Source organism: Rhincodon typus, chromosome 3 (genome assembly GCF_021869965.1).
Source record: "Rhincodon typus isolate 14 chromosome 3, sRhiTyp1.1, whole genome shotgun sequence".
NCBI classification, from domain to species: Eukaryota; Metazoa; Chordata; class Chondrichthyes; order Orectolobiformes; family Rhincodontidae; genus Rhincodon; species Rhincodon typus.
The window spans coordinates 40,402,163-40,426,660 of NC_063334.1; the positions used below are offsets into that span (position 1 = coordinate 40,402,163).

At 38.8% G+C, this 24,498-nt stretch overlaps 1 protein-coding gene across 5 annotated transcripts in view; it reads right to left on the reverse strand.

The window, feature by feature from the left end:
• LOC109939107 (receptor-type tyrosine-protein phosphatase delta) overlaps nucleotides 1-24,498 on the reverse strand; it is a 542,862-nt gene that overhangs the window by 189,699 nt on the left and 328,665 nt on the right. For all 5 annotated transcript variants that reach the window (XM_048595070.1, XM_048595069.1, XM_048595071.1 and 2 more), the window contains exons 5-8: nucleotides 17,268-17,453; nucleotides 13,921-14,031; nucleotides 10,563-10,832; nucleotides 9,535-10,116 (exon numbers count right to left, since the gene is read on the reverse strand). In XM_048595070.1, coding sequence (XP_048451027.1) covers nucleotides 9,535-10,116; nucleotides 10,563-10,832; nucleotides 13,921-14,031; nucleotides 17,268-17,453 — 1,149 coding nt within the window. The remainder of the gene's footprint in view (nucleotides 1-9,534; nucleotides 10,117-10,562; nucleotides 10,833-13,920; nucleotides 14,032-17,267; nucleotides 17,454-24,498) is intronic.

The window sequence follows — 24,498 nt, forward strand, 5'->3', positions numbered from 1 at the left end:
ATCCCCGCCTCTTTGACCAGTCTGTCTCCTCTCCATCTATCTTCTCCTCTATCCATCTTCTATCTGCCTCCCCCTCTCTCCCTATTTATTTCAGATCCCCCTCCCCCTCCCCCATTTCTGAAGTAGGGTCTAGGCCCGAAATGTCAGCCTTCCTGCTCCTCTGATGCTGCTTGGCCTACTGTGTTCATCCAGCTCTACACCTTGTTATCTCAGATTCTCCAGCATCTGCAGTTCCTACTATCTCTGAACACAGAGAGTGTGGATTTTATATAATCATTGAATGATACAGTGCAAGAGGTGGCCATCTGGCCCACTGAGCTTGCAATAGCCCTCTATGAGAGTCATTCAGTTAATTTCACTCCTAAGCTCTTTGCCCATATTGTTTTTCAACGTTTTTCTGTGAATTTATATTTATTTTATAAATTCACATTACCACATTTACACAAGAGATCACACAAGTCAACCAATCATCCTGTAATTGTACTCCTGTAAGATAGGCCATGTGGATGAATACAGATACTACTTGAGGATTTAATTCAGAAAGAAGGTGGAAAGTGTTTTTGTCATTCGAATTCATATCTAGTAGGCATTTGTTACAGGTCTGAACTAAGAGATTCATAAATCCATAAGAATTAGGGGCAGAATTAGGGCATATGGCCCATCGAGTCTGCTCCACCATTCCATCATGGCTTATATGCTCCTCACCCCCATTTTACTGCCTTCTCCCCATAAGCCTTCATCCAATTCAATTAAAAATCTGTGTAACTCCTCCTTAAATTTACTTGCTGTCCCAGCATCCACTGCACTTTGGAGTAATGAATTCCACAGATTCACAACCCATTGGGAGAAGTAGTTTCTCCTCAATTCTGTTTTAGATTTGCTACCCCTAATCCTAAGACAATGACCTCTCATCCTAGAATGCCCCATAACAGGGAGCATCTGCTTCATGTCTTATTTTGTCAGTACCTTTTATCATCTTGAATACCTCAATTTGATCTCCCCTCATTCTTCTACATTCCAGAGAGTATAGGCCTAAACTGTTCAATCTCTCTTCATACGACAAACCTCTCATCTCTGGGATCAATCTAGTGAACCTCCTCAGAACTCCCTCCAATGTCACCACATTGTTCCTCAAATAACAGTACCAAAACTATGCACAATAATGAGACCAAAGCTGTTATTTGTAAAGACTAGGATTTGCAGAATCAGAGGCCACCATTATGCAGGATTTTCTGCTTGGAGAAATGTTTACAAAAACAATCTTTCCCAACAGTTCTGTACTTCAGATACTTACCGTATACTTTAGTGAGGTGAATGACAGAACAAAGTTACACACCCAAGTTTCAAAATGGCATTAAGTTCAAAGGGTACAATCTGTTATGTGAATGGAAGCAATGAGTTACAAGTGAATATCAACAACCTAAGTGCCTGGCTAAAGCCATGGCAGATTCAAGTGTGCCTATTTGTTTTGGATTCAAATGTGATAAACTATACTATTTTTAATTAGTGCATGACCAGGAACAGCAAGAGGATTGAAGATACAAACTACTAGAAATTTGTCTCAGGGTCAAAAATTAACCAGAAATGCAAATGAAATATAGCTCTGTATTTCAATGAATTTTATATTCAGAAGAAATGCTTCAATTGTGCATAGCCTGAGAGAGAAGCCTATCTGGAGTACAGTTTTGGTGTACCATTGCTAAATTATTAAACTAGGCGGACAGGTAACATAAACATGGTTTGTATTCTCATGACTTTAGATGGTTTAAGGGTGATCTCATTAAGATAAATATAATTATTAGGTATGTAACAGAAGAGATGCAGAGAAAAAGTTTGTATTGGGCAAATGTTGCTGCATGTAACTCTTCACAACTACTGAGACAGGAGTATTGTCGGCAATAATCAGTCCTGTTTGGTGCATCTTGTTTTGCCACAAATAGGGCTTGACATATCAGTTTGAGCTCTAATCTGAACGTTAAGGATGTACAACTGTCAGACCATTTGAGCAAAACCAATTGTCGGTCTTAGATCCAAGTGTGATCTCAGAAAAAAAACAAATTTGAGAGCATGGTATTGATTTTGTTCACTCCAGATTTCATGACAACGCATTATACATTAATTTCACTAAATTCCACTTTAATGGCTTAGTTGCTCATCAGCCATTTTTTTTCTCCAACTGCCTGTACAGGACAAATCTTCTTTATTGGCCTCCTCTGGAAACGATTGTGCCAGATATCCTGTCATGTGCATCTCTGGTTAACCACGTGGATGTCAGCCTAATGTTGAACTTCTGCCTCGAATATCAGGTCCAGCTTCTTGTCTCAGTGTAGGCACTATTATCTCGGAGTCAGAAAGTCGAGGGCTCTTACAGACTCAAACTTACAACCAATAGTCCTCATGACATGGCCCTTGGGCTGTTTGTGGCCTGCACATTTGTCTTTCCTGCCTCTTTCTCAATTACTAACCATTCAGCTCACTGCCTCAGAGGGTCCGAGATGGGGGAGTGACAGAGTGGGATGGTTGGCAAGCAAAGATTGAAGTGATAGTGACATAGTGGTCATGCCAGTGGACTAGTAGTCCAGAAACCCAGGCCAAGGTTTGGAGACATGGGTTCAAATCTCACCATGGCAGCTGGGGTAATTTGAATTCAATGAATAAATTGGGAATATGAAGTTTGTCTCAGTCATGGTGACCATACAATTGATGACCATTGATCGTTAATTGTTGTAAAAATCTCCCCTGGTTCCCTAATGCCCTTTGGGGAAGGAAATCTGCTATCCTTATCTGTTTTGGCCTATATGTGACTTCACACCAATAGCAGTCAAACTCTTAACTGTCCTCTAATATTAGCATGAGCAAACTAATCAGTTCAGAGGCAATTAGAGATGGACAACAAAAGCTGGCTTTGCCGGTTATACCCACATCCTAGCAAAGAGTTTAAAAAAGGCAGTGAGTGGGAGGAGTAGACAGCAGTTGGGTTGAAGAGTGTGAGGGGCAGTGAGCCAAAAAGGTAGGAAGTAGGAGAGCGACAGGCAGGATGCTGGATGCACAATGAGGCAGATAAGTATGAGGAATTAGTAAATTATTGAACACTGCTTACTATATACTAATACATTTATTCTTGACGTTTTTGTGTGTTTCGCATATCAAGATCTCTTTTTGAAGAAATAACTTGCTGTCATTTAAGTATCTGTAAAATTCTCACTGTGGCCAAATTAAATTTTTTTGCGTCGCCATTTGGCCTTTGTTAGTGAACGGCCACTTTCTGGTGAATTCCACTGATCTACGCTGTCACTACATCGCAGCTCTGAGAGGGCACTTCAGTTTCGAAGCTTTGACGAAATGGGGGTTTTAAAATGATGCTCTGTCTAGCATGTTAAATAGTTGTAAATGATTGCAGGGTATGGCTTGAAGAGTAGGTGAGTTTTCCTGCTCTCCTGAGCAAACTTCACCTTCAATCGACATCACTGAAACAGTTTTATTGGTCACTTGTTTCCCTGCTATTCATGAGCATCTGTTTCATAAAGTACACTGACTGCACTCTAAAAACATTACTGACCAAGTGCTTTGGGGCTTACAAAGATCTTGAAAAGAGCTATTTACATGAAAGTACCTTGCTTTATCCTGTCACATGCAAACCTATTCTAAGATGACTTTTAAAAATATTTTGATCAAAAAAGACCTGAATACACTTCTTGAGGAGTGATGTTGGGCTGTTTTGTCTGTTAAGGGCATTCACAGACTCAGTAGTACTACTCATGTAGGTGCCAAACAAGCATCTGATCCTGACCCTGCAATTTGACAGTGCAATTTAAGATCCACAATTGTGGGCAGGCAGAATTCCTCTGGAATTCCACGCCAGCACTAAAACAGCTGTGGAAGGGTCCAGACTGCATGACTTCAAGGGACAACAATTAAAATCATTATAAAGTTACAGAGCTTGCCCAGATTCGCAAAGTCACACTGGATTGGGGGGCACAATCCCCAGAATAATTGGTGTCAATTATGAACCATAAGGGCAGATTATTTTGTTTCTTCATTTAGTTTTGATTTTATATGACAAAGGTAAAACGCACTTTACAGTACACCTATTAAACAATTTACAATACATAAAGATGTAAGACGATTCTGAGATCTTTACAGTTAAATCATGATAAACTCGTCACATCTGAAGTAACTGAAGTGTTAAAATAACTGCAATGACATCAACAGGCTTACAGATTCATCAGCTTTGACGAAGTGTAATCTTGTTCAGAACTTCTAATCCAAATCAACATCAATGCAGGATTCTGCAATAAGCTGAGCCAGGATTCCTGACCTCCCTTGCAGTGTTGTTATCTATGGTTCACTCTGCATTTACCTTCCCTCGAAAATGTAAGCCTTATTCTGGTATATGGACAGGTGATGGCCTTGTGGTATTATCACTAGACCATTAAGACCATTACTCTAGAGGCCCAAATAATGTTAAAGTCATACAGGCCTACAGCACAGACAAAGGTCCCTTGCCCATTGTGTCTGCGCAGATTAAAAACAACCATCCAACTATTCTAATCATATTTTCCTGCACTTGGCCTCTGGCCTTGTATGTCTTGACATAGTAAATCTCCTTCTTAAATGTTACGAGGGTTTCTGCCTCTAACATCCTTGCAAGCAGTATGTTCCAGATTCCCACTATCCTCTGAGTAAAAAAGATTTTCCTCACGTGTCCTCTTAACCTTCTGCCCCTTACTTTAAATCTGTGCCCCTGGGTAAATGACTCTTCCACCAAGGGGCAAAGTTTCATCCTGTCTGACCTAACTATGCTCCTCATAATTTTATACATCGTAACCTCCCATGTTCTAAGGAAAATAATCCCAGTCTATCCAATATCTTATTGTAACCAAAAGTCTCCAGACCAAGCAACATCCTCTGCACCCTTTTCAGTGCTATAACATCGCTCCTATAATGAGGTTTTCAGAACTGCACAAAATATTCTAGCTGTGGCCCACCAATGTTTTATACAGTTCCAACATAACCTCCCTCCTCTTAAACGCTTATGCCTCGATTAATAAAAGCAAATATACCAAATGTCTTCTTAACCACTTTAACCACATGTCCCGATCTCTTAAGGGACCAGTATACATGCACAGCAAGGTCCCTGCGATATTTCATCATGTATTCCCTTGCCTTGTTTATTCTACCCAAATGCGTCACCTCACATTTATCCGGATTGAATTCCATTTGCCACTGATCAGCTGATTGGACCAACCTTTCTATATCCTCCCATAGTCCAAGATTATCCATCTCACTATAATGTTTTGGGGATCAGTTTAGAATCCCACCATGGCGGATGGTGGAATTTGAATTCTATAAATATCTGGAATTAAGAATCCATGAAACCACCATTGTTTGTTAAAAAAACTTATCTGGGTTCACCAATATTCTTAGGAGGTCTGGCCTACTTATGACTTCAGACTGACAGCAATGTGGTTGCTCTTAACTGGCAATAAACGTGCAGCCAGAAACATGCACATCCCATGAATTCATTTAAAAAAAAACATGCATTGCTTCCTACAATAAATGGGGTAAAATGGCTGGTTTTAAATTCAACACCCAATGTAAAACCTCAGGTGCATGGCTGAAAACCTTGCAAGATTGATCTGGGCAGTTCAAAGCACAGCTCACAAAGAAATGTACAAAGTCTGTTGAGGAAGTGAGGCTTACAAAAGAATAATGCACTGATCTGCACTTCTCCTATGTAAATCCCCAAGCACTTAAGATGCATCTCAGTTCTGTACGCAAGCTCAACCAGCCAGACGGACATCTGTACTTTTGCTGTGATTCGTATGATATGCCACAGATCCTGAATACAGTTAAAACTTGTCTCACCTTGCTACGATTGAAAATGACAAATAAGTCACATTGTTGAAGGGCAAAATGCTGACATAATCTTCCATTTTAAACAGCACCACTTTTGGTGGAGTTTTGCAAAGATTCAAAATAAGACAGGGGTGGCTGGATATGACATGACCTTCCGTCTCACCCCAAAGCATGTGTTTTCAGCAGGTGGGCACGTAATATAGGGCAATCATCCCCACTAAACCTGGGGGGTGGGGGGAAGGGAGGAAGGGGTGGGGGGGTGATTAAAATTGTTGACCCTCCCAATAAATGCAAGGAAATAATTAAGGGTTGAGCTTGTGAGAAGCTGATGAAACAGTGTCGATACCAAAATACAGCAGACGTGGGCAGCTGGTCAGACTGTGCTTGTAAAGAAGCTTAAAAAACGGTAGGAGAAAACAGTATACTACGTTCAGGAAATGCACTTTGCACATCTGGGGCATCCCCCTAGCTGAACATAGATTAGTACTCTCCTCGCATTCGCCTGTTTTGAAACACCCACGAGCCTTACCCTCCTGAAGCTTTCAAAATTCTCCCTAAGCCAATATCCCAGCACGCTCTGGGGTCCTTCATGGACCTGCTGCAGTGCTGGCAGAGCCCAGTGCAGAACTAGTAGCACTGCTGCAGCACAGTCAATCAGGTTAGCTGGCAGCTTCCGAGGGCCAGATCTCCACTGAAAGTGGAGGAGCTCCTTCGCTCTATGGTTGTAGGGGCAGGTTCCTTTCTAGTCCGTGGCTCACTGCCGACTTCACTTCCAGCAGTTAGCAGCCTGCCTGCACCCCTCCCCCAAAAGTTCCCGCCTCCCTCCATTCTTCCTGCAATTTCCACTGCTCCTCCCTCCTGTAATTTCCAATGAGAGGATCAAGTTATCACTTCTGATACTGCCCCACATTATGGGTATCATTCAAAATACTTGGCAAAACATATTGACAAACTCACCAACATATTAGTAAAGTTAAGTCACATGGGATTCAGAGTGTGCTTGCCAACAGGATACATAACTAGCTTAATAGCAGACAGTGGTGGTGGAGGGTTGCTTTTCAGACTGTAACCAGGCTTGTAACCAGTGATGTTCCACAGGGATCGGTTCTGGGCCCTCTTTTATTTGTCATTGATATAAATGATTTGGATGAGAATATAGAAGGCATAGTTAGTAAGTTTGTGGATGACACCAAAATTGGACAGTGAAGAAGGTTTTCTGAGATTACAAGGGGATCTTGATCAAATGGGTTAATGAGCTGAGAAATGGCAGATGGAGTTCAGTCTGGATAAAAGTGAGGTACTGCATTTTGGTACAACAAACAAGGGTAAGGGCTTATACAATTAATGATGGGGCCTTTTGTAGTGTTGTAGAAAAGAGGGGCCTAGAGGTTCAGGTACATAATTCTTTGAAGTCTGTGTCGTCACATATAGACAGGGTGGTTGCAAAAGCATCTAGCACACTTGCCTTCATTGCTCAGTCCTTTCAATATGGGCGCTGGGAAGTCTTGATGTTGGACAGGACATTGGTGAGGCCTCTTCTGGAATACTGCGTCCATTTCTGGTCGCACAGTTATAGAAAGGATATTATTAAGCTGGGGAAGGTTCAGATGAGACTTACAAGGTTGTTGCTAGGTACAGAAGGTTTGAGTTATAAAGATAGGCTGGGACTTTTTTCACTGGAGCATAGGAGGTTGAGAAGTGACCTTATAAAGCTTTATAAAATAATGATGGGTACAGATAGAGTGAATGGTGCTTGCCTTTTCCCTAAGGTGACAGATTTCAAGACGAGAGGCCACATTAAGATGAGAGGAGAGAGATTTTAAAAAAGATATAAGGGGTAAACAGAGGTTGTTTCATGCATGGCATGAACCTCCTAAGGAAGTGGTGGATGAGGGTACAATGACAATGTTTAAAAGACAATTGGATAACTACATGAGTAGGAAGGGTTTGGAAGGATATGGGCCAGGAGCAGGCAGGTGGGACTAGTTTAGGTTGGGATTACATTCAGCATGGAACGGAAGGTCTGTTTCCATTCTATATGGCTACACACACACACACACTTGTGCACACAAAAACCCAACCACTCTTACCCGAGTAAGCAGGAAAACTGTCAACTCACAAAATACCAAAGGCCTACACCATGCCCTACACCATATGCTCATACTTAATACTATCATCTTTTATGTGGAAACTTGTCAACTGCCTTCTAGAAATCCAAATCCACTACATCAATAGACTTCTCTTTATTCAAAGTACATATTACTCCTTGAAAAAATTCTAATATATTGGTTAACCATGATTTCCATTTCACAAAACCATGCTGACTGTTCCCAATTACCCTGATTGATGACTGTTTCAAACAGTTTCTCCACAAAAGAGGTCAAGCTAACTGGTCTGTAGTTTGCTGTTTTCTGCCTCCCTCCCTTCATGAATGGAAAGGCTAAGTTTGCTATTTTCCAGTCTGATAGAACCTTCCAGAATCTTCAGGAAAATTTCAGGACTTGTCAACCAGGAGCTCCATCAGTTTGCTCAGAACTACTTCCTCAGGCATTATAATTTCACCAAGTTCCTTGCTTCCTTCAAAATTCTAATTTACAGGTACTACTGAGATGTTTTTGTATCCTCTATGGTTAGAGCAGAAGTAAAATATTTATGTATTATATCCGTCATTTGTCATCTATGATTAATTCCCTGTTCTTGCCATCTAAAGGACAAACAGTCACTTTATTTACTTGCTCTTTTTTAAAATCTATAGAAACTCTTGCTATGTGGTTTTTTATAACTTACTAGCTTCCTCTCACACTCTAATTTCTTTCTCTGGATTAACTTTCAGTTTTTCTTCAGTGATCCTTATATTCTGAGCAACGATTTGACCTGCCTATAAGGTACAATCATATGCTTTTTTCCTTATGTTTGATTCTTTCCTGAATTTCTTTCGTTAACCACAGATAGTGAGTCCTCCCTGTGGAACTTCTCTTTGTGTAGAAATGCACTTATTTTGTGTATTCATTCACAACAAACATTTGGATGCTTCCAGTGTTCTAAACTGTCAATTTTACCAAAGATTCCCGAGTAACAAAGCTGCTTATGTTGCACATTTCAGACAGAAAGCCATGGAGATTTTGCTTTGGAGGAGAATGGGATTTGATTTTTCTGTTTTATTCTCATTACATTTGGCTGCAATCCTTCATTTCTCTAAAGACCATAATTAATTAGAAGAACAAGTATTCTTCCCAGTACCATTACTGCAGTTCTATATTGTTCATAAGTAAAACCACATACCATTGCAAGGTTCCATTGCTCACAAAAATAGCATGCAAATTCCACACCATAGGTACAATTTTTCACAACATATTAGGAATAAAGAAAATTTGCAATATAAATCATAATCAAGGGGTTAACAGAGGGAAAATGTGAAGTACAAAACCAAGTCAGAAGTCACACGGCATCACGTGATAGTCCAACAGGTTTATTTGACATCAAAAGCTTTCGGAGCACTGCTCCTTCATGAGATGAAGTCACTCCAAAAGCTTGTAACTTCAAATAAACCTGTTGGACTATAACCTGGTGTCATGCAACTTCTGACTTTGTCCACCCCTGCCCAACACCAGCACCTCCATTGTATGAAACAAGAGCACAGATATGCCCAGGTCAGCCCAAGTATAGACAACTCACCTCCTTGTTGAGTTTTAACCTGTATTTCAGGTGAATGTGGTCCATCCCCAACAGAAGTGAAAGCCAGCACACGGATGGTATAAGTAGTCTCTGGAGTCAGGTTTGCAATTGTTGTCAGCATACTGTCATCTACATTGTGCTTCTGCCAGTTGTTAATATGCTGTTGTGGATCCATAGTGTAATAAACTCTGTATCCACGGATTTGACCATTTGCCTCCTCTGGCTCCTCCCATTGAATTAACATGGTAGTAGTGCTCAACATGCGGGCTTGCACAGAGCGAGGTGGGCTGGAAGGGGCCTGCTCACCTGTTCGTGTTTCTACCGGTTCACTTGGTGGCCCTTGCCCAATATTGTTCACTGCAATGACTCTGAACTCATAATCCGAGTAAGGGCTTAGTCCTCCAACACTGTATCGTGTTGTAGCCACCCCATCAATCTCTTGAAATGGTCCATCTGAATGCTTGGGCTTGTGTTGTACAATATAGTGAGCCACAGGCTCTGGATTTCCTGAATCCCAAGTCAATGTGACACTTGTTGCTGTAGTTTCAGTTACAACAGGGGTGCCTGGGGGTTTTGGCAAAGCTGTAGATAAAAGCATGGTATATGCAAAAGTTTAGATTAATCTGCAGATGTGTTAATATTTTAATACATACAATTTAATAGCATTTGCCTACACTTTATTATAAAATGAATTCACTGATGTTCGAAGTTTAATCCCGGAAGTAAACACCCAAAGATCCATTACAGCATATTTGCCTTATTAGATGATTTAGCAACATTTAATTGGAATATACGAGAAACTGGAACATGCTACATGGATATTGGTTTAATTAGCCGTGACCCCTGATTAAACTCAGAGGTCCAAAGATTCTATCTACTGCAGGTTAAAAGTGCAGTTCCAATAAATTCTATTTATTTTATGACTTTTGTTTAAGAGTTTCATATGTGACAGTGCAAAAATTAGACACAATGTAATCAAAGTAAAGCTTACTTCCCACCTGTGATTTTAAAAAGTAATTGTGAATCACCTTTAACTGTGACCTCGGAAAATGCTTCTATGACTCCAAGCGTTGACATGGCAACACAGGTATAATTTGCAGACTCTCTGACGTTGTTGAGCTCCAGGACATTTCGTCCAATTGGCATGTCATCTTCAGGAGTCAGATCTTCTGCTCCAAGCATCCATTTCACGTAAGGCATTGGGGATCCCACAGCGACACAAGTGATATTTACACTTCCACCAGGCATGATCTCGTGGCTTGTTGGAGGAATAGAAAACCTCGGTGGGACACGACGAACTGGAACAAAACACAAAAAGGTAATAACATGTACAAAAAGAGCACTTTGTCTACATACTTTTTATGCTACATGCACTCTACAGACACTTGTCTCAACATAGATCTACATTACATATGTGACATTAAACACAAGCCAATAAAAAAACTAATTATTACTAATAGAATTTTTCAATTATGTTTGCATCAGTTCTAATCTTACATAAGTTTAGATCAAACCTATCAGGTTCCCACATTCGACTGAACTACAGACTAACAATACACAAACACCATGCAGAAAATATATTAATAAATATGCACAGAACTGGAGGATTGACAGCATGCTTGAGTTGAGTACAAAATCAACTTCAATGCTGCGTACTTCCAGTTGATGTGAGTAAATGTGCTTGAACACATTATCACATCAGAGCCCTGGTACACGTCATCTACAGTACATTGAAAGTGCAACTCGATTGCTTTCAGACTCAAAGTGGATGCAGATTCAAGACCTCACACTAACATGTAAACATATATGCACATTAGAAAAACAAGGCAAAGCCTGGTACTTCAACTGGGTCTGGTCATGCAAGCAAGCATGTGGCTGAATGGTATATATATACACCACCATGCTGAAGTCAATTGGGAAGGGGGTGGGGAAAACATTAAATAAATAAAACAAATTGAAAAGCAAAACAAAGTCAAAGTCAAAAATATAAGGGAGAATTGGGGGGTGTTGGGAGAGGAGAAGAGGAAGAGTGGAAGAGGAAGGGACTGAGCAGGGGCATATTAGGATATGCTAGTACTGTATTGTTGTACCTTAAATCTAATGTAGGAAGAGATAGGACCAAGAAGCAAGGTTTTGCTAACAGCATTCAATATGGGCCAAGCATTCTCATTAAGCAAAAGCTGGAGCAAGTTACTGAACACATTAGGGTTATTTGCAATCAGTGTTACTGCAAATAAGTCATGTTGGCAATTAAAACATATAACACACAAGCATATTGATGAGACTGGACAACATACAGGGAACACGAGACTGAAAGTTTAAGAAAGCATTATAATCAGTGTTCCTGCATAGTATGTCGAATATGTTTTGGTCAAATGCCTGTGTCATTACTCTAAACTTAGTTACATTTGCAACATTGTAGATTGAATCTGCTTTAGAGCTCACTAGCATAGGCCAAGATGAAGGCTCAAACCAGATAAAATATTTGAAAAGAAGCATTTGCACGTAAATGTGTAACTAAATATCAATGATAGTCCTTTCCCCAGATTGATTTTGCAATGTATAAGAGGCTGTTTTTTCAGAAAAAATGCTGCAAGGTTTTTCTTTTTGCAGTGACCCATTATGACCTTGTGAGCAATGATGATTGGTAGCATGGCTAAAAACGGAGCAAGCAATTTTTAAGAGCAGACGGTACAAATAAAAAGCAGAAAGCAGTGAATATTAATTGAGAATTTGCAGGACAAGATGATATAATTGTTTTCTAGAGAAAACAGAAACCGAATGATAAGGCCTATTTAATCATGCTTTTGAAAGCTTCGTAATAAATAGCACAACACTCTGAATTTAGTGGCTTTCTATGAGCAACAGGCATCAGTGAGAATAACAGAGCAGGAACACTGACTAGTTTAGCAGGCCACAGCTTGCCATGCATCCCAATGGACATTCTCCTCCAACATGCACCACTCTCTGATCCAATTAGCTCACAAGCACCAGCAGCCATGACCAGAGCATTAGTTAAGACATAACATTAATCAAAGGCCACAATGCAGCTACATTCATTTCAGATTTTTTTCTGGTTATTTCAATCAATATTTCTTAAGGTGGGTAAAAAGTAAAAAACACACCAACCTTCTCGCAGCTCTGAGGGATGTAGGGGGTTTGATGCAGAACACAATGAAATGAGGAAAGGAGAAAAACAAGGGAAACACAGAGAGAGTAAAAAGGCCGTATCAAGGCTTTCAACTGCTACTAGTACATTTTATCTAGCTCTGTTTAAGCCTCCCTACCTCAACTCCCAAAAGCATCATTTGTTTGATGTTAAGATGGTGTCAAGAGCTACAACTAGCATCATTTTGAAATTTTCAGTCTATTTGATGAGACAAATTGTTCATCCTCCCTAATACTATAGAGATTTTATGTCATTATCTAGAAATCAAGATCACTTGACTTTCTGGATTGTTTGCAATCATAAAGCCCTCCAATGTTAAAGACAGAACAAGAAATAAAGACAGCGGAGAAAGATTCCAAGAAGAACCTAATTTTAGCCGAGGAGCACCTACACTGCAGTAATGAGTTCAAGGCTGATAAATTCAGACTGATATTTTGTTTTCTTTTGCTTTGTAATTTCAAAAAATAGCATTTTTGTCATCTCAAACAACATTTAATCACATCGACACAAAATTTTGAGAAGATTCATTGTGGTCATTTTATTGGAATTAACACACTTAAATGGAGTGAGGTGATCAGAACAGACTTGCATTGACAGTTTTGAAAACCACAATCTGACTTTGCATTCTGATTTCAGAGTCTTGAAACAATTCAGACTGTGAAGAATACAGCTTTCAAACCCAGTTCATTACTGGAGTGGCAGGGATTTGTAGGTTTCTCAATAATATACAAAAAAATGAAAAAAAAACAGAATTGTGCTCTGCTCATTTTTATTTACAAAGGCAGTGTTTACACACTTATTCTCTCCACTCCTCGCACGTCAGGATTCAAGTGCATATATCCACATACCCCAGTGTGTGGAGTTTCTTGCTGCTGATTAGTAGCACACCAAGCAATCAAGTCATGACAAAGTTAAATGAAACAAAACTACCATTAAAAAACATAAAGCACAAAGTTAAATCAAGGCAAAAATAAAAGAAGTTAAAATGTAAAAGTAACATACTTACAAACCCATCTCTCAGGATAGGTAGGGCTCAAGCGTGCTGTTTTTTCTTTAAAAATCATTGTACCTTCTAATTGCATAAGATATTTTGTCACTAATATGCCAGCTAGAGTAGATCCTTCTGTTCCCTAGTGCAGTAACTGTTTACATTTAGGTATGTTCCTAATGCCCTGAGTCTTTCTGAATAGTGGATGCCACGGTTTTGTTTCTCCTACCTCTCACATATAGATTGGCAGGAGCAGAATAACGTGTACCAGCACTGTTGGTTGCCACACACTCATATTTTCCTTGGTCTGATTCCTCACTGTTCTCTATTTGGAGGGCACCTGTATGGGAGAGAAAAAAGAAAGTGCGCAGAAAACAGTTAGAAAATGTCTCATCATTTTAGCTCATATATTCATTTTTTTTTCCCAAATCCTTTCAACATCATGAAAGGACTGGTCTGCGAAGCTCCATTCAGCGTCGAGTCATTGCTTTGCTAGGGTGAACAGACAGAGTGGATGTGATGGGTAAGTTAGTGAAAGACGGATTTCACACCATTAAAACCAGCGAGAGAGATCTATTATTTATTTTATTTATTTCACAACGAAATCCTGCCCTGGGAAATTCACTGGTCAAAGGATGGGCGAGGTTGCTTCAAAGGAGCATGGCCTTTGGGTAAAATGAAAGAGTTAACATTAAAAAGTCACCACAAAGAGTCGGAAATGTCGAAAAAGGCAGACACATTCTCAAGAAACATTTTCTTCAGTCAAAAAGGTGCAGCAAAAACACAAAAAGCTGCGCAAAGTGAAAAAAAAAGAATTTTGGTTAGTTAGGCATAATCTCTCAAAATACTTTTCAAAAGACCTCTTAAAAAGTAACTTTTGCTATACATGCAACCTTGTAGGACATAAACAATTATTGTGCAACTTACAATCTTTCAGACCCTTTTGCTGAAAAATAAAAATACATAAGAGTAAATTGGATCAGTAAAGAAAAAATTCACACTTTGTCTCATTGTAAAATGGCGGACCAAGCCAATTGGAAAGAACAACCAACCTCTGCCGCGGGACACATTAGGGCCCCCAAGACACGAAAAAATCCACAAGTGGGATTAGTATTTTAGTGTCTGCCCACAAAATGCAAGAAAAAAAATCCAAAATTATTATCTGTGTTTGCACAATGTGTTAAAAAGGAGGAAAAAAAAGTAGAGGTACCATCTTCACCAACGCCTCAAAACGTTCACTGGGTGCTTCCGGCCTGCGAGTCTTGAAGAAGGAGAGTCGCTTGAAAAACTCGAAATGCGCAAATCCGTGAAAAAGTTTTGGAAGAGAAAAAAAAGTGTAACTGGATAAGGAAAGTTTGAAAAGTGCTGGTTTGAAGAAGGGAAAAAGAAAAAGTGAAGAAAAATGACAAAACTTGGTCCTTGGGGGGAGGGTAAAAAGCTGACGAAAAAATAATTATTCAAGTTTTTCTGCATCTTTTTGCAGGTGCTCCACAGACCTTATGGTCAAGATCAAGAACAGCTATGCAGGTCACGTTGAGAAAGGGAAGGTTGGAGGTAGGGGGTGGGGGGAGTTTAACCTGAGTTTCTAGTCATATAAAAAAGAGGGACAAATGATACGCTGTGACTGGATATGGTCAAAGGACAATGATATGCAGTATTGAAGCATATCAGAAACAAAATCCTTTATACATCCAAAACTAAAAGAGTAGCAGACACAACAGGAACATCAATGAACAGAAAACAAACTGGACAAAGCAAAACAGGAAATAATGGACATCTTTACATGACAAACATGAGAGATATGAAAGGACAGAAGAAATGAGGAGGATCAATTCTGTGAACGTTAGTTCAGCACTCTTACCTCGTATTGGTGTACCACCTGGGTGGATAATATGAATGCAAATAAGATTAGAAAGAAGAAGCATTAGTACGAGAAGAAGGAGGCTAGGGCTTTGGAAGATAAAATCAAATTAGATTTACAGAATAAAGGTCTAGAAAGAAGCTGAATTACTGTATTGGTAAACAGGATTATATTAGATAGTATTAGGTTAGTAAAGCAAGTTGTACCATAAGGGCAATGTCCACTGTTGGCGACATTGCCTCTGCCAGAGCAGAAATTGACTGTGAAGTCTTAGGAGATTGGTCTCAAGTGTTTGATAGCCTAAAACCTTTAACGTATTTAAAACTGTTTAAGCAAATATCGGAAACACTGTAGGCTTGGTGGATATAACTACTACAGTTTAGGTTGGTTTACGGCATCTACTCAACTATATCTAAAGTGAAGTTTGTGTATCAAGTCTTTAGACAGGTGTATCTTACTGTTGATAGCACTTTTTTTGTGGAAGTGTGTGCCACTACGGAGAGATCCAGTGACTACACTAACTGTTAGTAAAATGCATGCCATGCATTTTAATCTGAACATGGAATTAGTGGGGGTGAAGTGCGCTTCAGAACTAAGCACTTACCAAAGGATTCTGGAGATTTAACACGGAAAGAAGAAAGACAGCATAAAAATATTATTATATTCCTTATAATTTGGCACAAATTTTCAGAATTAAAGCTTTAAAACTATATCATCTATTTGACAGGTGAAAATTAATCTTAATTCACATTAACAGGTTAATTTACACAATTCTGCTGACAACAAGCAAAGAGGCAGTTAACAAGACGACTTAAACATCACAGGACAGGTCAAAGCTGAGAATCCTGGTAACACAGGTGATCAAACATCTCAGTATAGAAAAATATAGTTACTATTTTGAATGCAAACAGGTTCTTACAGACTACCAGTGGGCACTAGAAATGTTTAGCACGTCACTTAATAAATTTAGGATCAGATAAAGCTCAACTACCAGCTATAGCAAAAGAAGAAATTAGGGAAGGTGAATAAAGAATATTAAAGGCATTTTAAGGGAGGCCATGGTCAAAGATAGCAGAAAAAGCTAGAGTCTACATGAAAAGCAGGCTTCTGTAGATCCTGATATTTAGTCTGGAAGGCTTTACTGCATACACACTACTGTGGCTAAATAGAAAAATGCTTTAGGAGCAAAAACAAAATCAACTTTAGTCAGTCTCCAAAGATCTCATTGTATTCTAATGTATGGAAAAAAAGTACAGTACACTTTGTCAAAGAGAGAGGGAACAAAACAACTGTCTATTCTTGGTTAGGTTAAAAATGTAGAGAAGACAGAACAAAATACAGTTTTTTTCCCCCTTGGTTTTAGGTTTTTTAAGTTTAAAGATTGGTTTTAAATATTTTAAAACCATTTGGTTCTCCTTGCACTTCTGAATGAAGCCCAATGTTTTGAACTTAATCAGTAAAAAAAGGAAAAAATAAATTAAAAAGAGAAAATGGATCTGTTAAGTACTGCTAAAAGCAGTTAAAAAAATCATCAAAAATACAGTCACAGCAGTAAGCAATATGGAATTAACAGAAGCTGCACACACAGACACTGGAACAGGCTATGACAACATCACAGACATGAACAACACACCAAAGTACACATTGAGGATAGGAATCAAAAAATATTACCTAGAAAACAAATCTACCACGTGATAACAGTAACAAGACCCTACCTGACCGTAGCTGTTTGATGCGTCCATTAGTGCTTGTATCAACAGGTAAGAAGTCTTTGAACCAAGTAATTTCGGGATCGGGGTTACCGCTAGCTGCGCACAACATGGTGGCTGTGCGTGTTCGTTCTACCACCTTCAACTGAGGGCCCATGTCTATCGTGGGATAACCCACAGGAAGCTGATCCTCTGAAAGGACAGTAAGAGAAAGACACCCATGCCCAATTAATGATTGGTATCATGTACAAAACAAACTGCCAATGCACTGTGGTTTGTGTAGGACCACAAATCCAACTTAGATTTCAATACTATCAATTTATATACGGCACAGAGAATATTCCATGTATGAAGTACATGGGTGATGGGCTGATCATAAACAGGCAAGCCATCCCTAGCCCTGTGTATTCTTTGATAAGGATCACTGAAGAGTCCTTTAACATGCTGCAGGAATGAAAATTTGAGCATCTATGCAAAGACAACAAATCTGCTGTATGTGTGCTGTTTTACAAATAGAGTTGAAGTCTTGTATTGAGGAGTGTGACTGCAATAGATTACACAAGCTGGTGCTGTGCATAGAAAAATAAACAATTAAAAAGCTTTGCATTTCAATACGGCTGAACACATTGTTCAATGGTGTAACGGAAGAAAACATTACATTGCCCAGAATGATGCAGCTTAGACTTTCAGCACTTAAACAACTCAAACCGAATGAGTTTCACTTGTTTTTTTTTGCCATCTCCCAAATTCTCTGTTAATATACTTCTGTCCCTCTTTGTGAGCATGATGGCTAATCCCTCCTTATAGTGTCCATAATCTACATACTCGGCAGACTACACTGCACAAAAGGCTTGGTTCCATTTCTGTCCCCACCTCATTCTGCTCTTTTGATACAATTAATGAAGGACATCACTGGAGCTCACTCAGTTTCCAGTCCCTGCACCATTATTGGCGAAGCCCCTGAGGACCGATCTTTGGTCCTCAGTGTTTGGGATGTCAACTTAAAAGAAATTCCACATGTTGACAGATGATATCAACATCACTTCTCTCAATCCCTGTACTCTATCAAACCGTGTGCAGCCACAGTTAGATTGCCTGCTCAATATCTATTCTTGGATGTGCTGCAGTTCTTTTCCAGTGAACCCAAAGCTACCATCTCGAAGACAAGCATTGTAAGAACTGGTAACCTGATACATTTTCAAATCTCAAGATCACTAGACTTCAAAGAAAAAAAACGCATTGTATTAACACGATAAAAGAGTCGCATCATTCTAGCCAATATATTCAAGCACAACATTGTTTTTTTCTCAGTAATGATGAAGAGTATTTCAAAGTGGGGTAGTACAGACCTTATGTCTTTGCTCTAAGCAACAAATGCTACTTTAATTACTTACATTTTGAAATCCTGAAGGACTGACCTTGGAGAAAAATGATGAGATTTTAACTTGTGTCACATAAGACTTACTTAGAAGCATTCATGTGACCCGGTACTTGGCTCCACTCGTGTAGTTTTATGCAATGATAAAATTGCAAAGATCCATTTTCTTTCACTGTAATATTTACACATATATAGAACAATTTTTCATGCTAAATGGGTTAATTGTTTACAAAAGCCTTTTCTTAAAATAAGGGCAACTTAATTTAAGCCTTGCTTCTATTTCACAGATTTTCTTTGCCTTTAATTAAATCCTTAAATTTTACTAAGAAATAGTCCCTGGCACACACAAGCAGGCAGTAGGGCATCATATGAGCTTTTTTTAACCAGCAGGTTAATGTTGCTGAAGAAAATCACCTGAGATAAAGCACCATTGAGAAAATAAAATGAATTTAAGAGAGTCTAAAGAAGAGTCATAATGGACTTAAAATATTCACTGTTTTTTGTCTTTCTACAAATGTATACAGAGTCAATCAGTATGGAAACAGACCCTTCGGGCCAACTAGCCCATGCCGACCATGTTCCCAAACTAAGTCATCCCACCTGCCTGCATTCGGCCCGTATCCCTCCAAACGCTTCCTATTCATGCTAGCAAATGTTGGCAAAACTAAAGAACTGATCATTGACTTCAGTAAGAAAGGAAGAGAACACACCCCCATCTACATCAACGGAGCACAGGTTGACAGGGTTGAGACCATTAAGTTCCTAGGAGTGACGATAACTGACAACCTTCCAGAACTTCCCATGTAGATGTGATGGTCAAGAAGGCACAACAAAGTCTCATGTTCCTCAGACAGCTCAGGAAATTTAAGGACCCTAGCCAACTCTTATAGATACACCATAGAAAGCATACTGTCTGGGTCCATAATGGCCTGCTATGGTAACTGCTCTGTCCAGGACCGTAAGAAACTACAGAAGCTGGTGTGCACAGCCCAGACCATCACAGAAGACAACCTCTCATCCATGCACTCCATTTACATGTCTTGTTGCCACAGAAAGGCTGCCAACATCATCAAAGACATATCCCAGCCCAGTAATGCTCTCTTACAACTTCTTCTGCCAGGCAGAAGTCTCAACACACGCACCTGCAGGTTCTACCCTGGTGTTATTAGACTGATGAATGGACTCTGGAATTTCAAATAATGCTGATCTTGCCTAGCACATATGCCTTATGTAACCAATATGCCTTACACTGTCCTAATTTTTATTTCACCCTACGATTTGTATGTCCTTGCTTACTACGATCTGCCCATACTGCGTGCAAACAAAGCTTTTCACTGTACTTAGGTATATGTGACAATAAATAAATAAATCAATCAATCACTTGATACTGAAAGCTCTTAGGTCACCAATGCTCCAATTTTCCTCCCCAATACAAGCTAACTCTGACCATTATTTTTGGTACTAGGTTTTTGGTAGCCTTTGGAATCTTGAAGTAAAAGTGAGAAGGAAGATACTAAAAGACACAAAACACAATGTTCCTGATAAATTTCAGCAAATGAATGATTGGAAATTAGCTGTTAAATTCTGGTTAAACCTTGACTAAAGACATGAGAAACTTCAAACCCATTTTCAGAAAAATCATTTGAGATGAATCATGGGATTTCGGTGGCCAGATTTCACAATTGCAAGATGACATACTTCACCATAAAATTGGGGTGTAATACTTAAATCTACACAGACGATATAGCACAGAAGATACCTGTAACAGTGTGCCATATCTAAATTTTTAAGTGTAGCAAGCGCTTTTGACAAATTTTCCACAAAATGCATTTCAAATTTGGTATTGTACACAAATTTTCTATCGACACAGACAGATGATAATTTGATAACTGCATATAAATCTTGACAATATCACAGTGTAAAGAGAAAAACAGAAACGAGGCTCTTCAACTGCCTTGCCTGGCAAAGAAGTATCTTTCAAAACATATCTTCAACATAAATTTGCATTAATGAAAGGATAATTAAAAAGTCAAGAGACTCTCAGTTATTTTAATACTAAAGTACTGACATTTTAATGGATGTCTTTTCAAAAATCATTGTCAATAGATCAAAAAGTTCAGCACATGGAAATTTCATCATTTCCATAAACTTATCCTGGCTAAACACAACACAAATATATTCTGCAGAAGCAGCAGCAGTTTCGACAAGGGTCCGTTCAATTCACTAGGTTGTACTATGAAGTCTTCAATGTTTGATGCTTTAACGTATTTATAGGAAATAAATAACATGATATGAGAATGTTTGGACAGGAGTTGGCCATTCAGGCTTTAAGGCCCTACTACCATTCAACTGGGTAATGGCTGATCGGATGACAATGAATCACGTGGAACATGAAATTGCACATTTCAATCACTATGTTGTGCAAGTAAGTCTGCCTCAGTTTTAGTACAGAATAGGTGAGCAAGTTAGTGTCCAGGGTTTGTCTCTGCACTGGAAAGAGGAAGTGTCAAAAACATCTCTTGCTCCCCACTGTTTTTGAATGATACCTCTTAGAGATTTAATAAGAGAGAACACCAGGGAAGGGACAACACAAGGCTTGATGCCTAAGTGCTAGAAATGTCCATCAATACTCACTGTTTTTGTAATTCAGTAATCCAGAAGTCTGGGCTAATATTCTGAGGATATGAGATTGAATCCCATCACATGAGATGGTGATAATTGAATTCAATAAAAATCTGCAAATAAAAATGGACTAATGGTGACCATGTAACCATTGTCTATTGTTGAAAAACCCACCTGGTTTGTGAATATCCTTCAGGAAACTAAATTTGCCATCTTTACCTGGTCTGGCCGACATATAACTTCATACAAGCAGCAATCTGCTTGATTCTTAACTGCATTTTGAAATGGTTAAGCAAGCCACACGGTGCAAAAGTAATTAGGGATGTGTAACAATTGCTAGCCTTGCCAATGGTGTTCACATTTCATGAAAGAATGAATAAAAGAAAAACTATCAGCACTTTTACACTTAACAAGTATCCTAAATACAGAGAAACAGGAACAGCCATTCAGACTTTCTTATCCATTAAATGAGATCCTAATTCTACTAACACATTGACTGCATAACCCTTAACAACTTTGGCCAGTGGAAAAAAACTATTAATCTCAGATTTTCAATTTAGAACATTAAATGTAAAGAATCTACTGCTTTGTACATACCATACAATCAACCCCTGAGCTATTGCCTCTCCCATTGAACATTCAGAGCTGTTCAGAAAAACAATTAGCATGGCTTGGAAAGTGGATACTGACAGCATCTCATGGGACAAGTAACTATTTGGGTCCTTCATATAGTTGTTTGCTCAGAACTCAGCAGCTTTCTGTTGCAGAGTACTACTGATAATGTGAAGGCTTCCCCTTTGCTATTGACAAAAGTCTATCAAAGCGATACAACCTGAAGGTAATGATGACTATTCAGTGACTATCATTTTGAAAGCTACATTTGCAGATATTCCTTAGTGCATTCTTTGCCCTTGAGGTGACAAACGTCTGCCAGGAAATGAAATATTTTCCATTTGAGCTGCTGCGAATCAGTGTTGAACATGTCAGATGTAACAAAGCCAGGCGTTGAACAGGATTCACTCTACCCTACTCCAACTGTATGTTACAAGAAAAATAACGAACTGAATCACTTTCTGTGATAAAAAGAACTTTAAAAAGAATTTTAAAAAGGGCAGAGAAACAGGCAATTTTGGGTTTGATAAATGTGGAGTCAGAAAAATTGAGAAAGGAAGGATATCCTAGCCCTTCCTGAATCCTGAAAAATAATTTCAAGAACTTAAACATTCTTAAAATATCCATGTTGGCCAATATTTGAGATTTTGTCTGGAAAAAATAAATCTTCTGCCTTTCAGTTGAATTTGCTTCTTAACTTGCAGCAGTTCTTTGAGTCACTGAAGATACAGATTACTTTATTCTCTCCCACTTTCCTACTGCACAGTCAGGGAACAAACATCTTTTGAAATGACAGATATGACTTGAAGTATTTTCTCTTCAACCCAAATGCAACTCCTGAATAACTTTGTGCCGTTATCTCTCCTTCGATATGTTTTCACTTTCATTTAGGGAAAGAATGCATGAATGGTGCATAGAGACCAAAGATTAGCAAGATAGAAGACTTGCTTTTATAGTGAGGCAGCAAAAGAACACATCACACTGAAGGAAATATTATCAGAATCTGTTATTATGTTCTCATTCTGATTGACATTCACCTTTTCTGTAAGCTTCCGGCTCAAACATAAACTGAATTACATGTCTCGCTTTAGTGGTAAATACCACAAATGGGCCAAGCATTTTAATTCCCATGTCTCTATGAGAATCAAGGTCCGTGTGGAAAAAGCTACAGTCTCCTCTAACTCTATTAGTGTCTTGAATTTCAATCAATCGCACCATCAAGAAGTGGAAATGCGAAATTGATATCGTGGAGATGCATTTACTGGAGTCGGGATGAAAAAAGATCAGTCCGCATATAAGTCATACCAGAACTCAGCCACCATTTCTCAAAACATTGAAGGGTAAAAATACTACATATTACAATATGAAAAATAAAGCTCCAATTTAAATAAACATCAATTACAATGTAATTCGGTTAGTTGGTAGGATTAAGCATATTTGCTATAGAAAAGACAACCAAAATATGCAAATACAATAGCACATGATGAAAGTGAGTTATGAGACAATTATATCACCCAAGCATTTATATGCCATAAAACTGAAAAGTTCACAGAGCCGTGTGAAACAAATGACTAAATTATCTCCTTCAAACAAACCTGCACATTTATTTTCCCTTGCAAAAAGGGTTTTCTGCTTCTGAATGTCAGATATCCAACAGGACGGAAATTGAACAGGTTTTTCACTTTTAGTTGCTCGTCATAACCCTAAGTACATGACAAAACAGAATAAGGCTTCCTCTGTTTCCTCAGAATAGCTTTTTACTGCAAGAGTGTGAAAATTTTCAGTTCTATCATCATATTACCTTTGGTTGCTATTCCTAATTTTATTTTTCCTACAAATAACTATATCTGCTTTTAGGTTGGCCCACCAGAAACTAAACTAAAAGAACACAAATCTTGTTTTGTGAAAGAACCTTTTGCTGACTATGAAAGAAGTCTTTTTACCCACAGCTTGCATGGTCTAGAGGTGAAGGAAGAGCGTGCTCACCATGTATCTGTCAACATAATAAAATGATTTCTAATAAAAAGTGTTCAGGCCTCACAAGCTTGATTGATAAAAACAATCATTTCTACGCTGTTCACTGAACATCACTGTACAAGCAAGGGCAGGTTAGGAATTTAAATACAAGATAGCAATCAAGCAGACTGGTAGAACAATATTCAATGTCAGTGTACTTTTGGTGGAATATCATGTCACTCATAACCTGTATTATAAAATACAGGTAGCTTGGAATGTTTTATAAATTTCAGGCCCTAGTAAAACAATCAGAGAAAAAGTAATTTGAAAAGTTGTAACTATTCCAATCCAGAATGAATCACAATTTGTACATACAACACCAGACTTTATAAAGGTCTTAGAAAGGCATGCTGCTGACAGGAAGACTATCTTCACAACTCAGGAAATCGTGGGCACAATGTAATGTTTTTTAGATTTTAATTGCAGGAACGTACAGTAAGGTGAGCAAGGAAGCAACTGGACTGACAAAAATAACTGCAAAGAATTTTGTGAAAGATTTGTTCAGGGATGGTAGGAGAAAGTTAAGATTGCCCTCGATTATCTTTTGTGAAACTGGGACGAGATGATTACTCGCCCACACCATTAAGTACAGTTTTTCCTACAAATACA